The sequence below is a fragment of the Lolium rigidum genome, chromosome 7 (genome assembly GCF_022539505.1).
Source record: "Lolium rigidum isolate FL_2022 chromosome 7, APGP_CSIRO_Lrig_0.1, whole genome shotgun sequence".
Classification (NCBI taxonomy): domain Eukaryota; kingdom Viridiplantae; phylum Streptophyta; class Magnoliopsida; order Poales; family Poaceae; genus Lolium; species Lolium rigidum.
In genome coordinates, this window is record NC_061514.1 from 270,641,374 (window position 1) to 270,658,976 (window position 17,603).

The following is a 17,603-nucleotide window of genomic DNA, read 5'->3' on the forward strand; positions in this document are numbered from 1 at the left end:
CACGCACCTCTTCCGGACTCCTGCAACAGCGCGGCTCCGCGGATCGATCGCGAGCAGGCGGGGCCGGCGAAGTCGAGAGGAGGAGCGCGGGGAGTGGCGAGAGACGAGAGCGGAGGAGGCGGCGATGGGTCGGTTCGAATGAGCGGAACGGTTCTCGCAGAGGCCGCTCCGTTCTTATTGCGGGGCCAGATGCGATCCCCGCGCCGTCGGATCGGCCGGCGCGTGCACCGAGGCCTCGATCGGACGGTCGCGGCCGGTTCAAAACGGCCGTTGGGTTTGTGCGGCGGTGAGCGAAGGTGCTGGAATCTTCGCCTCGGTGCGGTGGCTGCGTACGCGTGCCCGGCTGGATAGCTTGCTCCTGAAGTACAACGTCCCTTCGGCTCGAGGTTTTGGGCGATGAGGGCGTTCGGCCAATGGTGCTTGTACACGTGGAGTGTCCTAAGGAGTTCTTAGTTGGCAAACTTGGATTGACACCGGAGCTTTAATTTGATACTCCTATTTTACATTTGTATTCGCCAGTTCACACACCTCTCTACATTGCCACACCGAGTAATTCCTATCTTCAGTTTAACCATGGGCAAGTGGTGGCCATTCACAAAGACGAGATCGGGTCCTCGTGGGCCAAGGCGAAGCCGCAGTGCAACCGTGTCTACATGCTCGTGGATGTCGTGTCAGCGCTCTACTACACCAACACGTCGATAGGGCGGAGCAACGTCCACCTCCCGGCGGATGGCTCCTCAACGCCCGTAGGGTGCCTATGTCACAGGTGCCGCGCGGAGGGCGGGCGCGGTGCGACAAGATCAGGCATCGTCACCAGATTATGTCGCTGCCGGATCTACGGGAAGACCCTGCCTACAACCTCAACTCTCCGATGTCAAACACATTCAGGCATTTGGAGTGGGACACACAGTGCCATACCGTGTTCCTCGGCGACAACGAGTGTGACTGCGGTTAGGCCCCTATCATGTAAGTGGTGGAGGATGAGGACCTCACGGTCGAGAGGGAGCTTTTTCAGTGAGTATATCCCAAGCAAGGAGGTGTGGGACGATACTGCACACTACCTTGCCCCCCTCGTGTGGCAGGAGGAGCAAGCGAACTCCTTGGGCATGGAGGCGGAGATCCCGTACCAGTCGTCTGACATGTTTGACAAGGAGGCTGTGAAGTTTGACATCGCTGCCTCAGAGGTGCAGGAGGAGAGTGAGTGGCAGCACCTTGTCGTGCAGCTACGGGAGTTTGAGCTTGCTTAGGGGCGCCCTGCATGCCGCCGGCTACTCCATAATGCTCGCATGCGCCTGCACCAAACCCCTCCTATGCAGGCTGATCCAACGCCGTCATGAAACCAATGGCCAGCTGATGTGACTTGGCTTACAGATTTGCAACCGGTCTCACAAATTGACCAAGGGAAAGAAGGGGATGTGGATGAACACGATGGACTAACACAGTCTACAACCCCATACAAAGACGAATTCAACTCTCAATGGATCGAATAATCACCCCAATAGAATCAATCGAGAAAGACCGCGAGGTAGAGTCTCAGTGGATAGATCGATGATGAACCACCAATTTAACAAAGAGTGCATTGGATTACAGAGGTCGTGATCCCAGAGGAATGAAGGAGCTAAGCTCAAGAGGAATTTCCAAATGTTTGTCTAACCCTAGAAGGAGCAGCTAAGCGAGTACTTATAGGCCTAGATTCACAGGGGTAGTTTAGGCCATAATACAAAACATAGCAAAGCCTTACACTCGACAATGGGGTAGTTTAGGCCTTCTTACAAAACATAGCAAAGCCTGACACGCGACAATGGACGGTGGAGATGGTGATGCCAAGCATCCAACGGCAGTACCAGTCCTAATTAGGCGGTACTACCGCTTGCCTCTTTTTCAATCACACTAGGGGTTAAGCGGTAGTACCGCTCTGTTAAGTGGTAATACCACTTATCAGAGCGGTACTACCGACTATTGCGGTATGGTTGCTCCATAAGCAGTAGTTTTGGGGTGGTGTCGGGGACTGAGCGCGGGAATCCCTTAAGCGATAGTGAATCGGTAGCGGGGCGGTGATACCGGGCCTAATGCTGGGTGTAAATGGAGCAGAAGTGGCTCGGTAGTACAACCCTGAGACGTTTTGGGCGTTAGTACCACTGTCATCAGCGGCAGTACCGTCCTGGACACCTTCAACTTCTTCTCCTTCTCTTTTGCTCCTTGGTTCTATACCTTGGTCCATTTTAAGGAGCTCATGATGGTCCTATGTGATAACTCATAGGGTATTGTCAGTCAGTAGTATACCATTCAAAGGAGTGTCGAAGTTACATGTTGAGAGGAGCGAGTTCATCTCTTACTGGAGGGCTTTGCCTCTAGCTAGGTCAAGTCATTGGTCCACTTCGCGAACTTGATGTCCTTGATGTAGTGTCGACTATCGGAGGGGCTGCATCACCGGCCCCTCCAACCACAGCAGTAGCGACAACAACTTCAACGTCACTGATGGTCCCGTGGCTGTATCCATGGCCATCGTTGGTGCTCGTCAGCCTGACCAAAGACAGCGAGGAGGAGGACTAGATATAAATAGGCCATAAATTACATTTGTAATATATAATTTTTTTAAAAAAAGATTGTGTCGCTAGGTGTGACCCTTGACCCAAACAGACAAGGGGGACACGGTCGAATTTATGTCCGCATCCCCACCTATAAATATACCAAAAGGGAACGTACACGGTAGATGCCCGAATTCAGGTTGTATTTCATAGAACTAAACCAACTATTGTCTTTGCTGAACCTAGGACTTTTTTATAGACTTTTGCAGGCTCTTTGTGCTAGGATATTGTATGATTGGTTATGCGTGATTTTCTGTAGCAAAACAAGAGTATTTAGCTAGTGATAACTAATTTAACTACCATTGTTCTCTTGCCATCACATGTTCTTTGCAGAGAATAGACCAACTGAAGGTCACATGGAATTGAAACGCAAGATGCTTTGGCCGTACATATTTTTTCAACAATCTTTGGCACAAATCACATGGTTTTTAAATTCGCATGAATCAGCAAGTTTATCCTCCTGTGCTGCAAAAATCACTTGTCATAACATGATGTAGAAAAACACGATAAAATGCCTCGCAAACTGAATAAATGGTTCAATAAAGCATTTTATGCTCAATCTTAGCTGACAAGCACAGATTTGCGATGTTGTACCAATTACCACCACTCTGGTCTTCTCGAGCCAGCACCAGAACAGACAGCAAATGGAAAGAGCTTGGCCAGGAGCCCAACATCCAGTTGACATTCAAAAATAGTTTTAAGCAAGCATGATTTAAACAATAGTACGCATCATATAAATAAAATAAGAGAACCTTTATGACACTCACAGAGCACGCACCAAGCCAAACCATAAACAAATAATCATGGATGTGATTGAACCTGTCTTGCACAAATCTGGGAATGTTGAAACCATCAGCGCTATCGCGGGAAATTGGGGGAAGGGAACCAATCAAGTCACCAAGAAGTTCTCGAAACTTGGTTTAGTATTAAGGTTTTTCTCTTCAAGCGTAGTACAACATGAAAAAAAAAGACTGGGACAACCTTCGAAAGAAATCCATATAACCCCCCTAAGTATCAGGTTTGGGGCAGAGAACCCCCTAACTCTAAACTGGGGCACTTAACCCCCCTATGTTTGCAATACCATGCAAATAACCCCCGGACAGTGGTATTGGCTATATGGCAAAGCGGTTTTGGTGGCCTGGACATGCGGCAGCTTCCAGCGTGGCATTGACTCCCACGCTTCCTTACGTCTGCGTTGACCATGGTGTGGCATCGCCTCCTCTGCTCCACTTCCTCACCTCGCGCCAGAGAAGCGGGAAGACGGCGCCATCGTCGTCCTGTAGGAGGGAAACCGCTCTGCGGCCGCGGACCTCTGTCTCCTCCTCGCCCTCTTAGCCGTGCGAGACGGCCGCTTCAACGACACCCTGGAATGGTGCTTGGAGGCTTGGAGCTCCGCCGTTGAACTGCTGCAGTTGTATTCAGCACTGAAGATATCCGTGGCGCTGTTAGCGAGACGTTCTATCTCTACATATTTTCTGGACCTGTTACTGAACACCTAGTAGTCGTCAGGATCACTTGGTCAGTTCTTCCTCTCCTTTAGCGATAGGCCTCACCTCCACGTTCTGCTACACACGATCTGCACGATCCCAATGCTATACTATATATTGATGAGTAATAGTGTACGGCAAGCACTCACGGAATGCATCCAATTCTTCTCTCTCGTGATCTACAGGCGACTTGGTGAGTTGTAGCTCACGCTCTACTCCAAAGCTAGCAGCGCCGTCGGCGACTTCGGGCACTCCAAGACGTTGCTCTGTGCGTAAAGCTGCTTGTGTATACCAACAACGCCGGGGAGGTCGTCAAGGGTGCGTCTCGGTGCGTGCGCTCAAACTTCTGTGTAATCAACCATCTCTCATCCCACACTTGATTTTATTTTCTGTAATCAACACGACGTTGTCCTGCGTGCTGTCCACGGCAGCAGAGGAAGACTGGGACGGCGGAGGGAACCGGGCGGAGGCCAGCAGGACTAGGAGCATGCCATCGCGGGCACTCCAGCGATGCCAACTTGAGCACGCAGCGGCGGGGGTACGAGCGGCTCCAAAGCAGCTCCGGTGTCAGCAGCGGAAGATCGAGGTCGACAGCGTCGGCCGACTGAGCGGGCAGGCGGGGGCAGCGGCGGTCAGTTGCGATGGAGAGAAAGGAGAAGAGGGGGATTTGGACTCAGCTGAAAGCTACGCTAAACAATTATCCACGTCAGCAAAACAGCTCCCAAATACTGCTCACAACGGCTTGGGGGGGGGGGGGGGGGGTCATTTGCCTGGTATTGCAAACATAGGGGGGTTAAGTGCCCCAGTTTAAAGTTAAGGGGGTTCTTCATCCCAAACCTTATACTTAGGAGGGTTATATAGACTTCTTTATAGACCATATGTCGATTTAATTTTATGCCATTTTAGCTTCCTATTGTCTTTTTTACCACTCAAATATTGTGCACGAACATCACACAGTACTACTGTGCCAGGTATATGGAAGTACCAGAAAACATCAACCATATACGAATCTACTGACTAGGGAAACTAAGAAACATCAATAACATGGCGGGTAGCTGGCTTCAATGCCATGGATGGACACAAGCCAACAAACAACAATCAATATCCACAGTTGGTAGCTCTACCTCAAATGTCATGGGATCAAACAGCTATTTTCAAATTTCAACTGCTGCGTGAAAGTATATCAGAAATTTCACAAAAGATACATGGCAGTGTTGACTATATTATGAAATGTAGATACCGTTGAAGTGTTAAGCCCTGCATGTTGTACTGTACCAAAATCTGCTAAACCAGTACCATTTCAATCTAATAAATTATGATGCTCACACAGCATAAAACTCCATGTTTGTTTTTTAATGCATCCTGAGGCATTTTAAAAAGAGACTCGTGCTGTTTAGGTCGATGAAAAATTAAGCATTTGCACCTAGCATAAAGCATAGGTGGAAGAAACTGAACCTTCAAAATTGAGTATCTGGTAAAATGTACCTCTCATCTAGCAACACATGACCAATGCATATTCAACTTTAACTACTAACTTAATTTCGTATGCAAATGTAGCTGCATAGTGCCCACCCAGCATTGCGATCTGGTATTCTTCATTGCAATGCTATCATTTCCATTCAGTCATCCAACAGTTGACTATCACACTCCGAATATATCAATTGTATATATACAACAAGCATGTAGTTAAAAGCTAGATGAGCACCCCAAAAAACCTTACAACACCGTGTGTGTCCTGTTTTTTTTTTTAACTCAAAACGTATGGTAATAAGCTCAGCAGTATAACATATAAGAACAAAGTTGAAACGAAGTGTACATTGTTGAAATGGGCCAAAGCACACACCAGCCAAACAAGAACAAAGTTGAAACGAAATTGGCAAGCGTACTGTTGCCACTATCGCTGTAAATATCCATTGGCGCAATCTCTTTGCGAAGTTGCAATGTACTACAGACAGTACAGATAACCTGATGAAACATTCATGCATACCTTATGGGCATAGCCCCTGATAGGTTGATATAGCTTGAATTTATAAGCAAGGTACCAGATTCATCATGAAACAAACATCAATTCCTCATCACAAACGGATCTCTGGTACAGTAACACTAGTGATAATAACAATAGAAGATAATCTCCAACGAAATGCTAAAATAGCAGCAGTTCTCGGTGGATCAAAGCTCGGGGGCCATCACCTCACTCCTCCGCCGGGGCCGGAGCAGTCGCCGACGAGGCCTCGGACTCTTCCGCGCTCGGTTCCGCGGTGGGCGCCGGAGCGGCGGCGGCGGCGCGGGCCTTGGCGAGGTCGAGGAGGCGGCGGCTGACCTCCTTGGAGTAGGCCTGGAGGACCTCAATCCCGTCCTCGAGGGAGGCCGGCGAGGCGGTGGCGGAGTCGGAGGCGGCGGCGAAGGCCTCGGCCTCGACGGCGGCGGCGGCGCGCTCGGCCTCGGGCTCGGGGAGGGCGCCGTAGCGCCGGGAGAGGACGCTGGGCGCGGCCAGGGTCTGCACGACCCGGCGCACGACGGCGTCGCGCGTCCGCTGCGACGGCGGCCAGATGCTGAGCGACGGGAGCAGCGCCTCCGCGGAGGCCTTCTCGGCGGGTGGGGGAGGGGTGGCGGAGTCGGCGGTGGCCTCGGTGGGGGTGGGGTGGGTGCCCTCGGCGGCGGCGTTGGGGGCGTCCTCCGCCATGGTGGTGTGGAGAGCAAGGTAGAGTGGGGACGAGAGGGAGAGATCTGTGGCGTGGGGAGAGAGAAAGGTGTGAGCTTTGGGTTGGAGACTTGAAGGCTGGGTCTGATTTTGTTCGAGTGGTGAGGGTGACGGCTCACGTGTCACGCCGACACCAACAGCGTGCGCACTGCGCATCTTGGGTTGGACTATCGGGCTGGTATATGGGCTGCTGGGCCGTCAGTTGCGCTCTCAGTCCCAAATGAACTCATTTTGCCTTCTTTTTGGGTACCCATATATGTTGCTCACGTGCGTGCAAGAATAGCACACGCACGCAAACACCTCGCTCGCGTGCTCTGTTGGGCCGGCCCAGAAACAGGTCCTTGGACAGGTTTTTCTTTTTCGTACTCTATTATTTTTATTATTTTGTCAAAATTCTAGATTTGAAACCTTTCAATTTTTGAAAAATACATGTATTTTAAAAATGTTTGAAACTAAAAATTGTGAAATTGTTCGAACTTGAAAATTATTCAAAGTTGATAAATGTTCAAATTTAAAATTGTTTGGATGAGAAAAAATCAAATTAGAAAATCTTCATATTTAAAAAAGGACCAGAATTTTCAATCAAAAAGGAAAACAAAAAAGGAAAATAAGAAAAGACAAAAAAACGAAAAACCGCAAAAAACCGATAGAAACTTGAAAAAAGAGAGAACCAAAACTGGAAGGTTATGGAACCTTTAGAAAACCGGGAAAGATCGTGCGTCCCGCCAATGGGTCGCGGCCCAGGTGGCCACCCCGTGCGTGCGGGCCGTATTCCCACACGCACGCGGGTGATAAATAGGGTTCTTCCTCCCTTAGTTTTCCTCTCGTTCCTCGGAATTCCGTTCAATTCGGTTAATCAGTTAGAGTCGGGGTCGGGGATAGGTAGAGGGGGTGGAGGGGATGTAAACAACCCGAGGTTGTGCAGGAGATGGGGCAAAAGTTGTCTTCTGTTACTCCGGCCTGGACATAGACATCAGGACGGAGGCACAAATGTTCCTCCCTGTCTCCATTCTCTGCCCTGCAAGCTCCAGAGGAGCCCCGAGGTATCTGGCGGGGGAGTGAGCAAGGAAATTTGTTGGGAAATAGAAGTGCACGGTTCAACCTCACTTGGCGGTGGCATACCAGCGTAAATAAAGTGAAATCCATCTTCTCCAAATCCACCGATGACCAGACAGCTAGCTCCAAGTTTTGTACACGGTTTTGGGCCAAATCGTAGAGTTAGCTTCTAGGATCAGGCGTGTTCAGGCTATCTTCTTCCGTATATATTAGAAAGATAGAGAACTGAGAGTTACCGAACACGTACTTAATCTGTAGTAGGTCTTGGGTAGGCCTGCCATTTACGACGGAGTTCTAGCACCGGCAAAATAGATGACAACGTAATCGCTCAGTTAATAGAGTTTAGTACGTGTTAGTTGGCATGACATCAGCAATCAACGGCCTCCTAAAATCAATATACCACTGCACGAATTTTTGTGGTTGATGACCACTTATCCTTCACAGACCAAAAAATATCTACTGAAGCGATATCTACCATGACTGTCGTTTCATCCCAGATGGCTATATAGCCACGAAAAACATCCCTTTAACCACGGTCTAAGCCACGCCTAATAACAACTTTTTTGGTAGTGAGCATACGAAATGTCTCTATTGGGTGTTCTTATCACTGATCATTATTTACATTTTAAATAATAAACCTTTGGGAATGATGAGGACTTGTTCGTAGTTACATTTATGCCTTTCGAGGGATTTACCTTTTGTCTCTTCTCCGGGAGGGGTGTTTTGGTTATTTGAGGCACTTATGATATCCCTTAAGTGGGCCTATTTCTTTCGGTAGGTTTTGGAGGCCTTCAGAGACTTTCATACTGGTGTTATGAATTTTTGCGGTCTTCTCTCGAGTTGCTCTTTCAGAAAGACTATCTTGATCTTGGGTTCTAGAGTTTGTGGTATATTTGTGCCTTGTGTTCCTAGGTTCATATGGTCTAATGGGTGATGCTCCTTTCTGTATCTTCCTTATTTCTCCAAACAAAAAACCTATATGTTGTTTAAAAAGAAGAAAAGCATGAGGTAGGGGTTAAGTGTGAGTCTCAAGAGAGTTATGTAACATTTCAAAATGAATTTTTCATCCATTAAGGGTAGGTCATGCATCAAAATTTCTAAACATAAGTAAAATGTCTTCAAGGTAAACATGGTTCACTAGAAGCATATAATTAATTTAGAACAATTAGAATCGACCCTAGATTCCCGTAGATGACGTGGGCCTGCTTGGAGTCAGAACTCAAGGAGGAGGAGGAACAGGATGAGTCATCCTTCTCCACCGCCGCCAAGTGCGACCCTTGGCCTTCCCTAGGGGGCATGTACAAGTAGCTTACTAGATCGCAACTTATATTTATATTTATACTATATATGTATATGCAACTTCGAAAAAACTTGATATTTCTATTCACAACCAAATTATTTACATGTCAATATGTATAAAATGGGTATTTTAAGTTCAGGTATCGTAGACAATTCATACTGGAACTACTATTTCCCGGTTACTCCAACCAAACAATTTTCATCTTATTCATAGTTCTTTGCTCACAGAAGCTTCCCATAGCTCACATCTCATAACACCTTTTGTGAAATCCAACACACCTTTAGTACCATTCTATACTATTAGCCAAATTCACACGGACAACTGTTTTATAACTTATTTTCTCTCAGGTCCCCACATCAGTGAGAATGTGGCGACATACCCTAAAACCGTGGGAAACAAAGGCTTGATCCATAGTTTGAACAAATTGTTTCAAAGATACTTCGTTTTAAATTTTGAATATTGTAAAAATTACACACACAACAGCCTACAGTCGTAATTCAGAGAAAAAAACTCGCCAAAAGTCATTTATCAAACATGCATGCCACATGTCACATATAGTAGTGAGACTGTGAGAGAGAGGAACAAAACTATAATTCATCTCGTTGTTCGATCCGTGAAGAGGAGTAGAGCAGGACGAAGAAGATAGAGGAGAATATATGGCATCTATTCATATGCATGGGCTGAAATGTAGATCAAGTGGCGGATAAGATAAGCAGTGGAGGCCCCCGCCGGTGCAATCCTTTTCATGTCCTCCATGATTGAATTGTTTGCTCCGATGGATCGGAAAGGAACCGCGCGTTGGGGATCGCTCTCGATGGACAGGATTTTTGTGCTTCACCTATCGGGAACGTACGTGTCGCACACTACAGATCAGGATAATTCAACTGATATGAGCGTTTGTTTATTCGAGCCTGGGCGTGTCGCCGCATCATCGATGATCCATCATTATTGCAACCTGGACTACTTGTCCATCCTCTTATTACGGCCATACCTAACATTTGCGTCTGTGGACAGCTACCCGATCGTGGATGGCTAGATGCACCTGGAACTTTTCCGGCATAAACCATACACGTGCATGCAACTTGATAATGTCGAGGGAACATGGCCCCACATGGCTTTTGTTAATAAAGCGAATATACCAATTACATCTAGGTTTTGCAACAACGCATTGCGATATAGCGACAATACAAATGCACATAAGAAGAATAACAATAACAATAAAAGAAAAATTCCGCTACAGAGATCTATTTCTTGAAACAGCAGTACTTACACTACCTAGACAACACTACAAGTCCAACTTCTCCAAAAACGACGCCTTCAAGAAGGAAACACGTGCAAGCGCCGTCATCGCCCGATCATAGATCTTATGTTTTCACCCTCGAGAAAATTCGTCGTTCAAAAACATTATCTTCAACAAAGACATTATCAGAAACAATCAATTAAGGCCAAACACATTATCTTCAACAAAGCCATTATCAGGAACAATCAACTAAGGCCGAGCCTGTAATTTTGAGGTAGGACTTTGAACTTCTCCTGTGTTGTATTGTAGCCCTAACTTTCGGAGTCGCTGCTCTAAATCACAATCAACAAGCCAATTCATCATCGCCACGAAGAGTTGAATCATCACCGCTAGTCCCCAGATCTCGGCTTTCATGACATTGTTCGCCAGCTAAGTTCACCATGGACAAGAAAGCATGCCCCATGATGGTAACAACTAGCGAGCTTCGCGATGCTCCCTCTCAAACCAAACGGTTAGAAAAACATGGGTACGCACGACCAAATTTCATCTGATCTAGCAAACTCCATGCATGAAGCACCCAATGGAGTACACCGGCGCGGAGCCTTCGGAACACGACACTCCCACAAGATCGATGGGGACATGCAACTGGCAGATCTTCATCTTGTCACGAGAAGAATCCTAGGACGACCTCCATTTCCGAGAATACCAGCCTACCGTGGCGGACCTTAGTTGGGGCAAAACTGGGCCATGGCCCGCCCAGCCCAGAGAGATTTAAGCTTACTAGCAGTAAAATTTGGCCCAAAAACATCACATTTTGGTCTGATTCAGTGTACTGGCCCGCCCAGGTTTCTGGGCCTAGATCCACCGCCGCCAGCCCACATGCCGCCAGTCACTCATGTCGGGTTGCCGGTGGAGAATAAGGCAACAGGGAACACTGACGCTGGCGTGGCCCCGAAGCCATGGTCCTCCTCGCCGATTGGGCCCAAATCTGGCCCAGATCAGACCGCCACCGCCGAACCGCTGCCGAAAAGGACGGCCGCCAAGCGCCACCCACTCCTCAACACTGACTAACAGGGTGCATTAGGTCGTGACCACCGTGGCTATGCCGCCCGACGTCCCCAGTTTGCGCCCCACCGCCTCCAGTGATGCGTGCCGCGGAGCCCTCTCCAGCGGTCCATTCTTCGATGGGTTAGGAGCCGTCACCGCCACCGAAGTCATTAGCGGTGCCCAGAGGGGCGAGGCTGAGGGGGAGGGGGCCACTAGGGTTTCGAGATTGTGGGGGCCTCTGCCGCCGTTCGGGAGGGGAGCGGCAGGGAAGATTAGATTCGACGCGGGAGGTAAGCTACCACATGGCATGCATGAAAAACTTATACAAGAGGGTGAAAAATTAGCGAAGATTCTTAGAGCGTTTCTAATAGAGCCCGTAAACACGCGAACTGAAAACACCTAGTTCAGTTTACCAAACTCGTGTTTACGGGTCGGAAAATTACTAGCGCAGAACAGATCCCGTAAATAAAAAGTGTAAAACAACATATTCGGAAATATGCCATTAAAGGCCCACCTGCCGGTTTTTTTCTTTTTACCCCTTTTTTCCTTTTTTCCCATGGTCATGTACTTCCCAGGTCCGAGCCGAGCCTCACGCCCAAGCTCGCCCCGCCCCGTCCCACCCCATGCCCCGCCCCACGCCGCGCCGCCCCACGCCCCCCACGTCGCCGCGAGCTCACCCCGCCCGCCCCGCGCGCGGTCACGCCACCCACGAGCTCGCCTCGCCCCACGCCGCTGCGAGCTCACCGCCCCACACCGCCCACGAGCTCGCCCCGCCCCGCACCACCCCACGCTATCGCGAGCTCGCCCCGCACCGCCCCATGCCACCCGTCTCGAGCTCGCCCCGCGCTGCGCCACCTACTGTCAGCCGCCCTGTTGTAGTCCAGCAAGGTCGCGATGCTATATCCAGGTCGGATTAGGTTGAGATTCGCCAGAATTTGGCTGGATTTCGGCGACTGTACCGGCGAAAGCAGTTGGTCTGATCTGAAATTTCAGCGCGCCACGAGTAGAGGTTTGTGTTCAGTTCACTCTTTCAAACCCTACAAATACATGCTGAGTTGGATTTTCGGGTGCGACCTGTAAACTTTTTTTTCGGGCCGAACGTGTTTACGTTTACTGATCTGCGCCATTTTCTGAACTGAACCGGTAATTTGGCAGTTTTTTTTCCAGTTTCCACACTTTTACAGATACTCTCTCTGTATCGGTTTAACATGCGCACACATAGTTCAAGAATTTGCTTTGACCATTATTTTAGTCAATAAAATATAGAATATATGTCACAAAAATTATATTGTCGGAAACCTTGTTTGAATATGAATCTAATGGTATAGATTTTGTATACATACAATTTATATTTTATTAACCAAATTAGTGGTCAAACTTTGTCTTAAACTACGTGCGCGCCTGTTAAACCGATACAGAGGAAGTACTAAAGTTGCTCTTATACGCCTCGAAACATGTGTATCTGGACAAATCTGAGGCAGTTAATATAGAGCCAAGAGAGTACGGCGTTTCATCTAAGTAGAAAAAAATAGAGCATGTAGTTGACATTTGTTTCCATATATGTATATGCATTCAGCATTCCACATACTAACACAAGAAGATAAGGTCGACACGAATGCGTGAGATGCCAGAGACTTTAGTTTATGCGATGAGAAAGTGATGGATGCGGCTACTCGGGCGTGACTGGATCATATCGGTGCCATGGCGCCTCTTCCACTATAAATAACACAGACGCGGCACGCAGCATCTCTCCACAGCCCCCGGACGACAGAACACCAAACCAACTCTACAGACCCATGGGCTCCCTGAGAAGCAGCGGCAGCACCGGCGGCGAGAAGGCTCTGGTGGAGAGCGTGGACGCGGATGCGGCGTGCGCGCTGCTGAGCACGGGGCAGTACGGGTACGTGGACGTGCGGATGTGGGAGGACTTCGACAAGGGGCACGTCGCCGGCGCCCGCAACGTGCCCTACTACCTCTCCGTCACGCCCCACGGCCGGCCGGAGAAGAACGACCGCTTCGTCGACCAGGTCGCCGCGCTCCACGGGAAGGACGACCGCCTCATCGTCGGCTGCCGGTCCGGAGTGCGCTCCAGGCTCGCCACCGCAGACCTCGTCGATGCCGTACGTTTCATCACTTGCGTCCTATCGGTTGATTAGGACCGTTAAGTTGTGGGTAGACACCGAGATGGATAGACGACATACCCATACTTGACTGGAGATGTTGACTTTGATTTGTTTATTTTTACTGTTTGCAGGGGTTTACGAATGTGAAGAACCTGGAAGGTGGCTACCTCTCCTTGCTGAAAAGTGCCAATCCTCATCCAACAGCTTATCGCCAGTAACCCGGCCAGCCCCACCAACTAATTGTCAAGAATAAGTACGTTACCTTAAGGATCTATCTTATGTACCATCCATCGTGGTTCTCAACAAGAACAAGAAATCTACTTTGAAACCGAGAACGGGAAATTTCGAATGAAAAAAAAAGGATCATGCTTGTATGCATCTTGGACTTGGTCACTTGAATCATAATAATAGTACGTACTTCCTCAGTCCTATGAAAGTTGCATAAGATTTATTAAAATTTGGATGTATCTATGATACTATTTAGTGTCTGGATACATCCGAATTTTGATAAACTTTGGACAACCTTCCTGATATGGAGGGTAATGTTAATTACATATATGTATGTGCGCATCATGATGCAATTGCACCACTTTGGTTGACTGATTCCCATAGAAAGGAAAACATCAGTTTTGTTGGTCAAACTTATGTTGGTCGTTTTTCTCTGCCTATTTTTTTTTCTCCTGTACAAATTAAATATGTTGATAAGGAGAAGGATGAGGAGAACGCTATTTTAGATCGAAGAGCACACATCTAGAAGGGAAGAAATGAACTTGGTGCCATACCGATATTTGCTACCTTCCGATTAGTATAAACTTCTACATACTCAAGCCAATATTCTCGGTTTCTAATTACTAAAAAAATGGAAGGTAGAGTTCCAGGTCTCCTCCTAAACCTTACATGTCGTCTCTTGCAACTCTTTGCTCCTTTGTCCCTGGCAGGCAGCCAACGACGCTCCGGTGCGCGAGAGGCGGTGGAAGCGTCGAAAACGTCAGACCAATGATCTAGGTCCCTGAAGTTAGGGTTTAGTCAGCCAACAACAAAGTTATGGATGTAGTCACTCCAAGAATAAGGTTTCCTCGACTCCTCATCCACCTCGTCATAGGCGGTCTAACCGGCAGCGTTGAGGAGGACGGGTACAACTGGGCATGGGTAGCCCGGCCAACCTGTCCCGAAAATCCCGCGCCAGGCCGGGTCGGACTTGCACGTCGGGCCGGGTTTGGGCTTGATTTTGGAGCCCGAACGTCGGGCCGGGCCGGGCTCGGGTCTGCAAGAAACATAATTTAAGCCTAGTTTGGGCCAGGCTTTCGTCTGTTCGGGCCGAGTTCAGGCCTGATTTGTAACCCGGAGGTCAGGCCGGGTCGGGCTCGGGCCTGGGAATTTTAGGTCGGGCTTTATTAGGCCCGGCCTGGCCCGAGGAATGCCTAGGTGTAAGGACAGGGTATCACCTCGTTGTTACTCCCTTGGAGTGGTGGATCTCGTTTTGTCTAAGTGTGTTGCAGGTTTGTCTCCATGATATTCCTCTCTAGAAGTGATGGCGTGGATGTGGGTCATGGTAATCCGACTCCGATTCCGACCAAAGGCGTGGCCATCTTAGGTCGTGGTCACCTTATCCTTCTAGCCAGCCTAGTAGGGTGTCTTTCATGCCTTTTTCAGCATTTTCTGCTTTGAGGCAATGTTCAGCTTCACAGACCGTGGCCACTGGCGTCGTATGGTTTGCACCGATAACTTGCTGGCATTTATACAAGAAAATATAATTCTTGCTCTGTTGGTGATCCGAAGGTTCGGAGGCAGCACCGAGCCTGGCTCACGGCCTCCACCGGTAGATGGAGGAGGTAGAAGTCATCAATACCCCCAAGACCTTAGTTTTTATTTTTCAAGGATTTTTTTTGTAAGGACTTGTTCCAGTTAATATACATGGCCTTTTCACATAGCAAAATTGAAGAATTATTTTATTTCTAAGACAAGGCTTTTACTATAACTTCCATTAGGATATTAATTATTGTGACAAAAGGTACAATCACGAGTAAGTAGTTTTTCTAATACAAATCTGATTGCATCAAATTTACAATATATAATTTACATAATATCATATAGTATATTTTTAGTCGCTCCAAAATGACCGAAACACGCCCCGCCACGACACTAAATTAATACAAATGTTGGGCATAAACATGAGCCCATTGTTGACTAGCCATATATGTGGGCATATGGTGTCCTTGCATCCACATGGAAGTAGATCAGTTGCCATGATGTTGTCTAAAGAAGATGAAACCGTGGAGAGAATGTCGGTTGTAAACCCTTTTGCTAAAGATTGGACGGCGGAGAGAATATTGGATTTTTCTTTCTTTTTGGGGAGTAGTCAAGACCATTGGACTTCTTTTCTTTTTGGGAGTATTCAAGACCAATGCATGAGACTCGGTACAAAACATTGTACGGAGTATCACCGGATTAAATGGCTAGGTGGGCCTGGAGCCCCGGCCGCATATGGTGGTGCCTATGGCCCAATTATGTTGAGGTTAATTATAAATACTTGGAGGACCTGACCTAAGCATGTGGAGATATAGCTAAACTCACGTACAGTATACGCAAGATGGAAGCCCTGAAGGCGCTCGCCGTCCGCCGCCTTCCCAAACTATGCCGATCGATCGCGACGGAAGCCGCCGCGGCCGATCTTCCTGCCCGGTCACCGACCTGCCGCTCCGGCCAGCAGGCGTTCGCTCTAGCGCTCAACAAGCGCCTCGCAGACGACGCTGCCAGGAGAAACGCCAACCTCATCTTCTCGCCGGTGTCCGTCTACGCGGCGCTATCGCTGGTGGCGGCCGGCGCCCGAGAGCGCACCCTCTCGGAGCTGCTCAGCGTCCTCGGCGCGCCGTCGCGCGACGACCTCACCGGGTCCGTCAGTGCGCTGGCGGAGCAGGCCCTGGCCGACCGGTCGCAGACGGGCGGGCCGCAGCTCAACTTCGCGTGTGGCGTGTGGCATGACGAGACTAGGCCTCTCAAGCCCGCCTACATCGACGTCGTCGTCAAGTACTACAGGGCGCAGACGTGCGCCCTAGACTTCCACCGAAAGGTCAGTACGTACCCATCTTTCGTTTCCCGTACGCGCCCCGCGATCAACCTACACATTATACACACATACAGATAGATGCCGATTAAATTTCCGCATACATTATATACATATATAAACAATATATCTGTGATGTTGCAGCCCAAGGAAGCAGCGAAGCAGATCAACGAATGGGTGGAGGAATCCACGAACAGGCTTATCACCGGGATCATTGATCCTAAGGAACTGACCGAGGCAGTCGACCTCGTGCTCGCTAACGCCATCTACTTCAGGGGCAAGTGGCACCGTCCTTTCGACAAGAAGGATACCAAGGATGACAAGTTCCACCGCCTGGACGGCAGCACCGTCGACGTGCCCTTCATGCGACACTCACGCAGCCAGCGCATCGCCTGCCACGACGGGTTCAAGGTCCTCCAGCTCCCCTACGAGCAAGACCGGCCGTTGCCCGGTCAGCCGCAGGCGCTCTACACGATGTGCGTCTTCCTCCCAGACGCCCGCGACGGTCTGTCGCGGCTGACAGACAGGATTGCCAGCGACCCTGACTTTCTAGGCAACCACATGCCCAGGGGCACCGTCGAGATCGGTGACTTTCGTCTACCCAAGTTCAAGCTAGACTTTAACACTAGGTTGAACGGCGTTCTCCAGGGCCTGGGAATCAACGAGGCTTTTAAGCTGGGAAAGGCAGACTTCTCCGAGATGGTGGCGGACGATGGCCTCCACAGGAGCCTTGCGTTGGGGGAAGTGATCCACAAGGCTGTCATCGAGGTGAATGAGGAAGGCACCGAGGCGACCGCTGTTACCGCTTGCTTTATGTTCGGTTCAGCTGGCTGCCGACGGCCAGTACTTGTGGACTTCGTCGCTGATCATCCCTTTGCCTTCTTTGTGAGAGAGGAGTTGTCGGGTGCAATCCTGTTCGCAGGGCACGTCCTTGACCCCTCAACACCAAATGAGTGACAGCAGATCCACCACGAAGCGCGTATGCACGCGTTCTAAA

General features: G+C 49.1%; 3 protein-coding genes across 3 annotated transcripts; 2 read left to right on the forward strand and 1 right to left on the reverse strand.

Annotated features, from left to right (window-relative positions):
- Positions 1-5,978: 5,978 nt before the first annotated feature.
- On the reverse strand, positions 5,979-6,809 carry LOC124678605 (MFP1 attachment factor 1-like). Its single transcript, XM_047214473.1, has one exon. It carries the CDS (start codon positions 6,756-6,758, stop codon positions 6,267-6,269), a length of 492 nt encoding a protein of 163 aa, XP_047070429.1. The 5' UTR covers positions 6,759-6,809; the 3' UTR covers positions 5,979-6,266.
- A 6,385-nt stretch (positions 6,810-13,194) lies between these two features.
- LOC124675869 (thiosulfate sulfurtransferase 16, chloroplastic-like) lies at positions 13,195-13,971 on the forward strand. Its single transcript, XM_047211935.1, has 2 exons — positions 13,195-13,539; positions 13,674-13,971. The coding sequence occupies exons 1-2, from the start codon at positions 13,216-13,218 to the stop codon at positions 13,758-13,760; spliced, it is 411 nt and encodes a 136-aa protein (XP_047067891.1). The 5' UTR covers positions 13,195-13,215; the 3' UTR covers positions 13,761-13,971.
- A 2,161-nt stretch (positions 13,972-16,132) lies between these two features.
- On the forward strand, positions 16,133-17,603 carry LOC124672752 (putative serpin-Z5). The gene is made up of 2 exons (XM_047208927.1): positions 16,133-16,612; positions 16,751-17,603. The coding sequence occupies exons 1-2, from the start codon at positions 16,133-16,135 to the stop codon at positions 17,561-17,563; spliced, it is 1,293 nt and encodes a 430-aa protein (XP_047064883.1). The 3' UTR covers positions 17,564-17,603.

What these genes read in the sequence shown, in the direction of transcription:
- LOC124678605 (XM_047214473.1), bottom strand. Translation starts at nt 6,758, where the DNA reads ATGGCGGAGGACGCCCCCAACGCCGCCGCCGAGGGCACCCACCCCACC.
- LOC124675869 (XM_047211935.1), top strand. Translation starts at nt 13,216, where the DNA reads ATGGGCTCCCTGAGAAGCAGCGGCAGCACCGGCGGCGAGAAGGCTCTG. An exon ending in CCGCAGACCTCGTCGATGCC is followed by an intron (nt 13,540 to 13,673) that starts GTACGTTTCATC and finishes TACTGTTTGCAG; the next exon opens with GGGTTTACGAATGTGAAGAA.
- LOC124672752 (XM_047208927.1), top strand. Translation starts at nt 16,133, where the DNA reads ATGGAAGCCCTGAAGGCGCTCGCCGTCCGCCGCCTTCCCAAACTATGC. An exon ending in CCCTAGACTTCCACCGAAAG is followed by an intron (nt 16,613 to 16,750) that starts GTCAGTACGTAC and finishes GTGATGTTGCAG; the next exon opens with CCCAAGGAAGCAGCGAAGCA.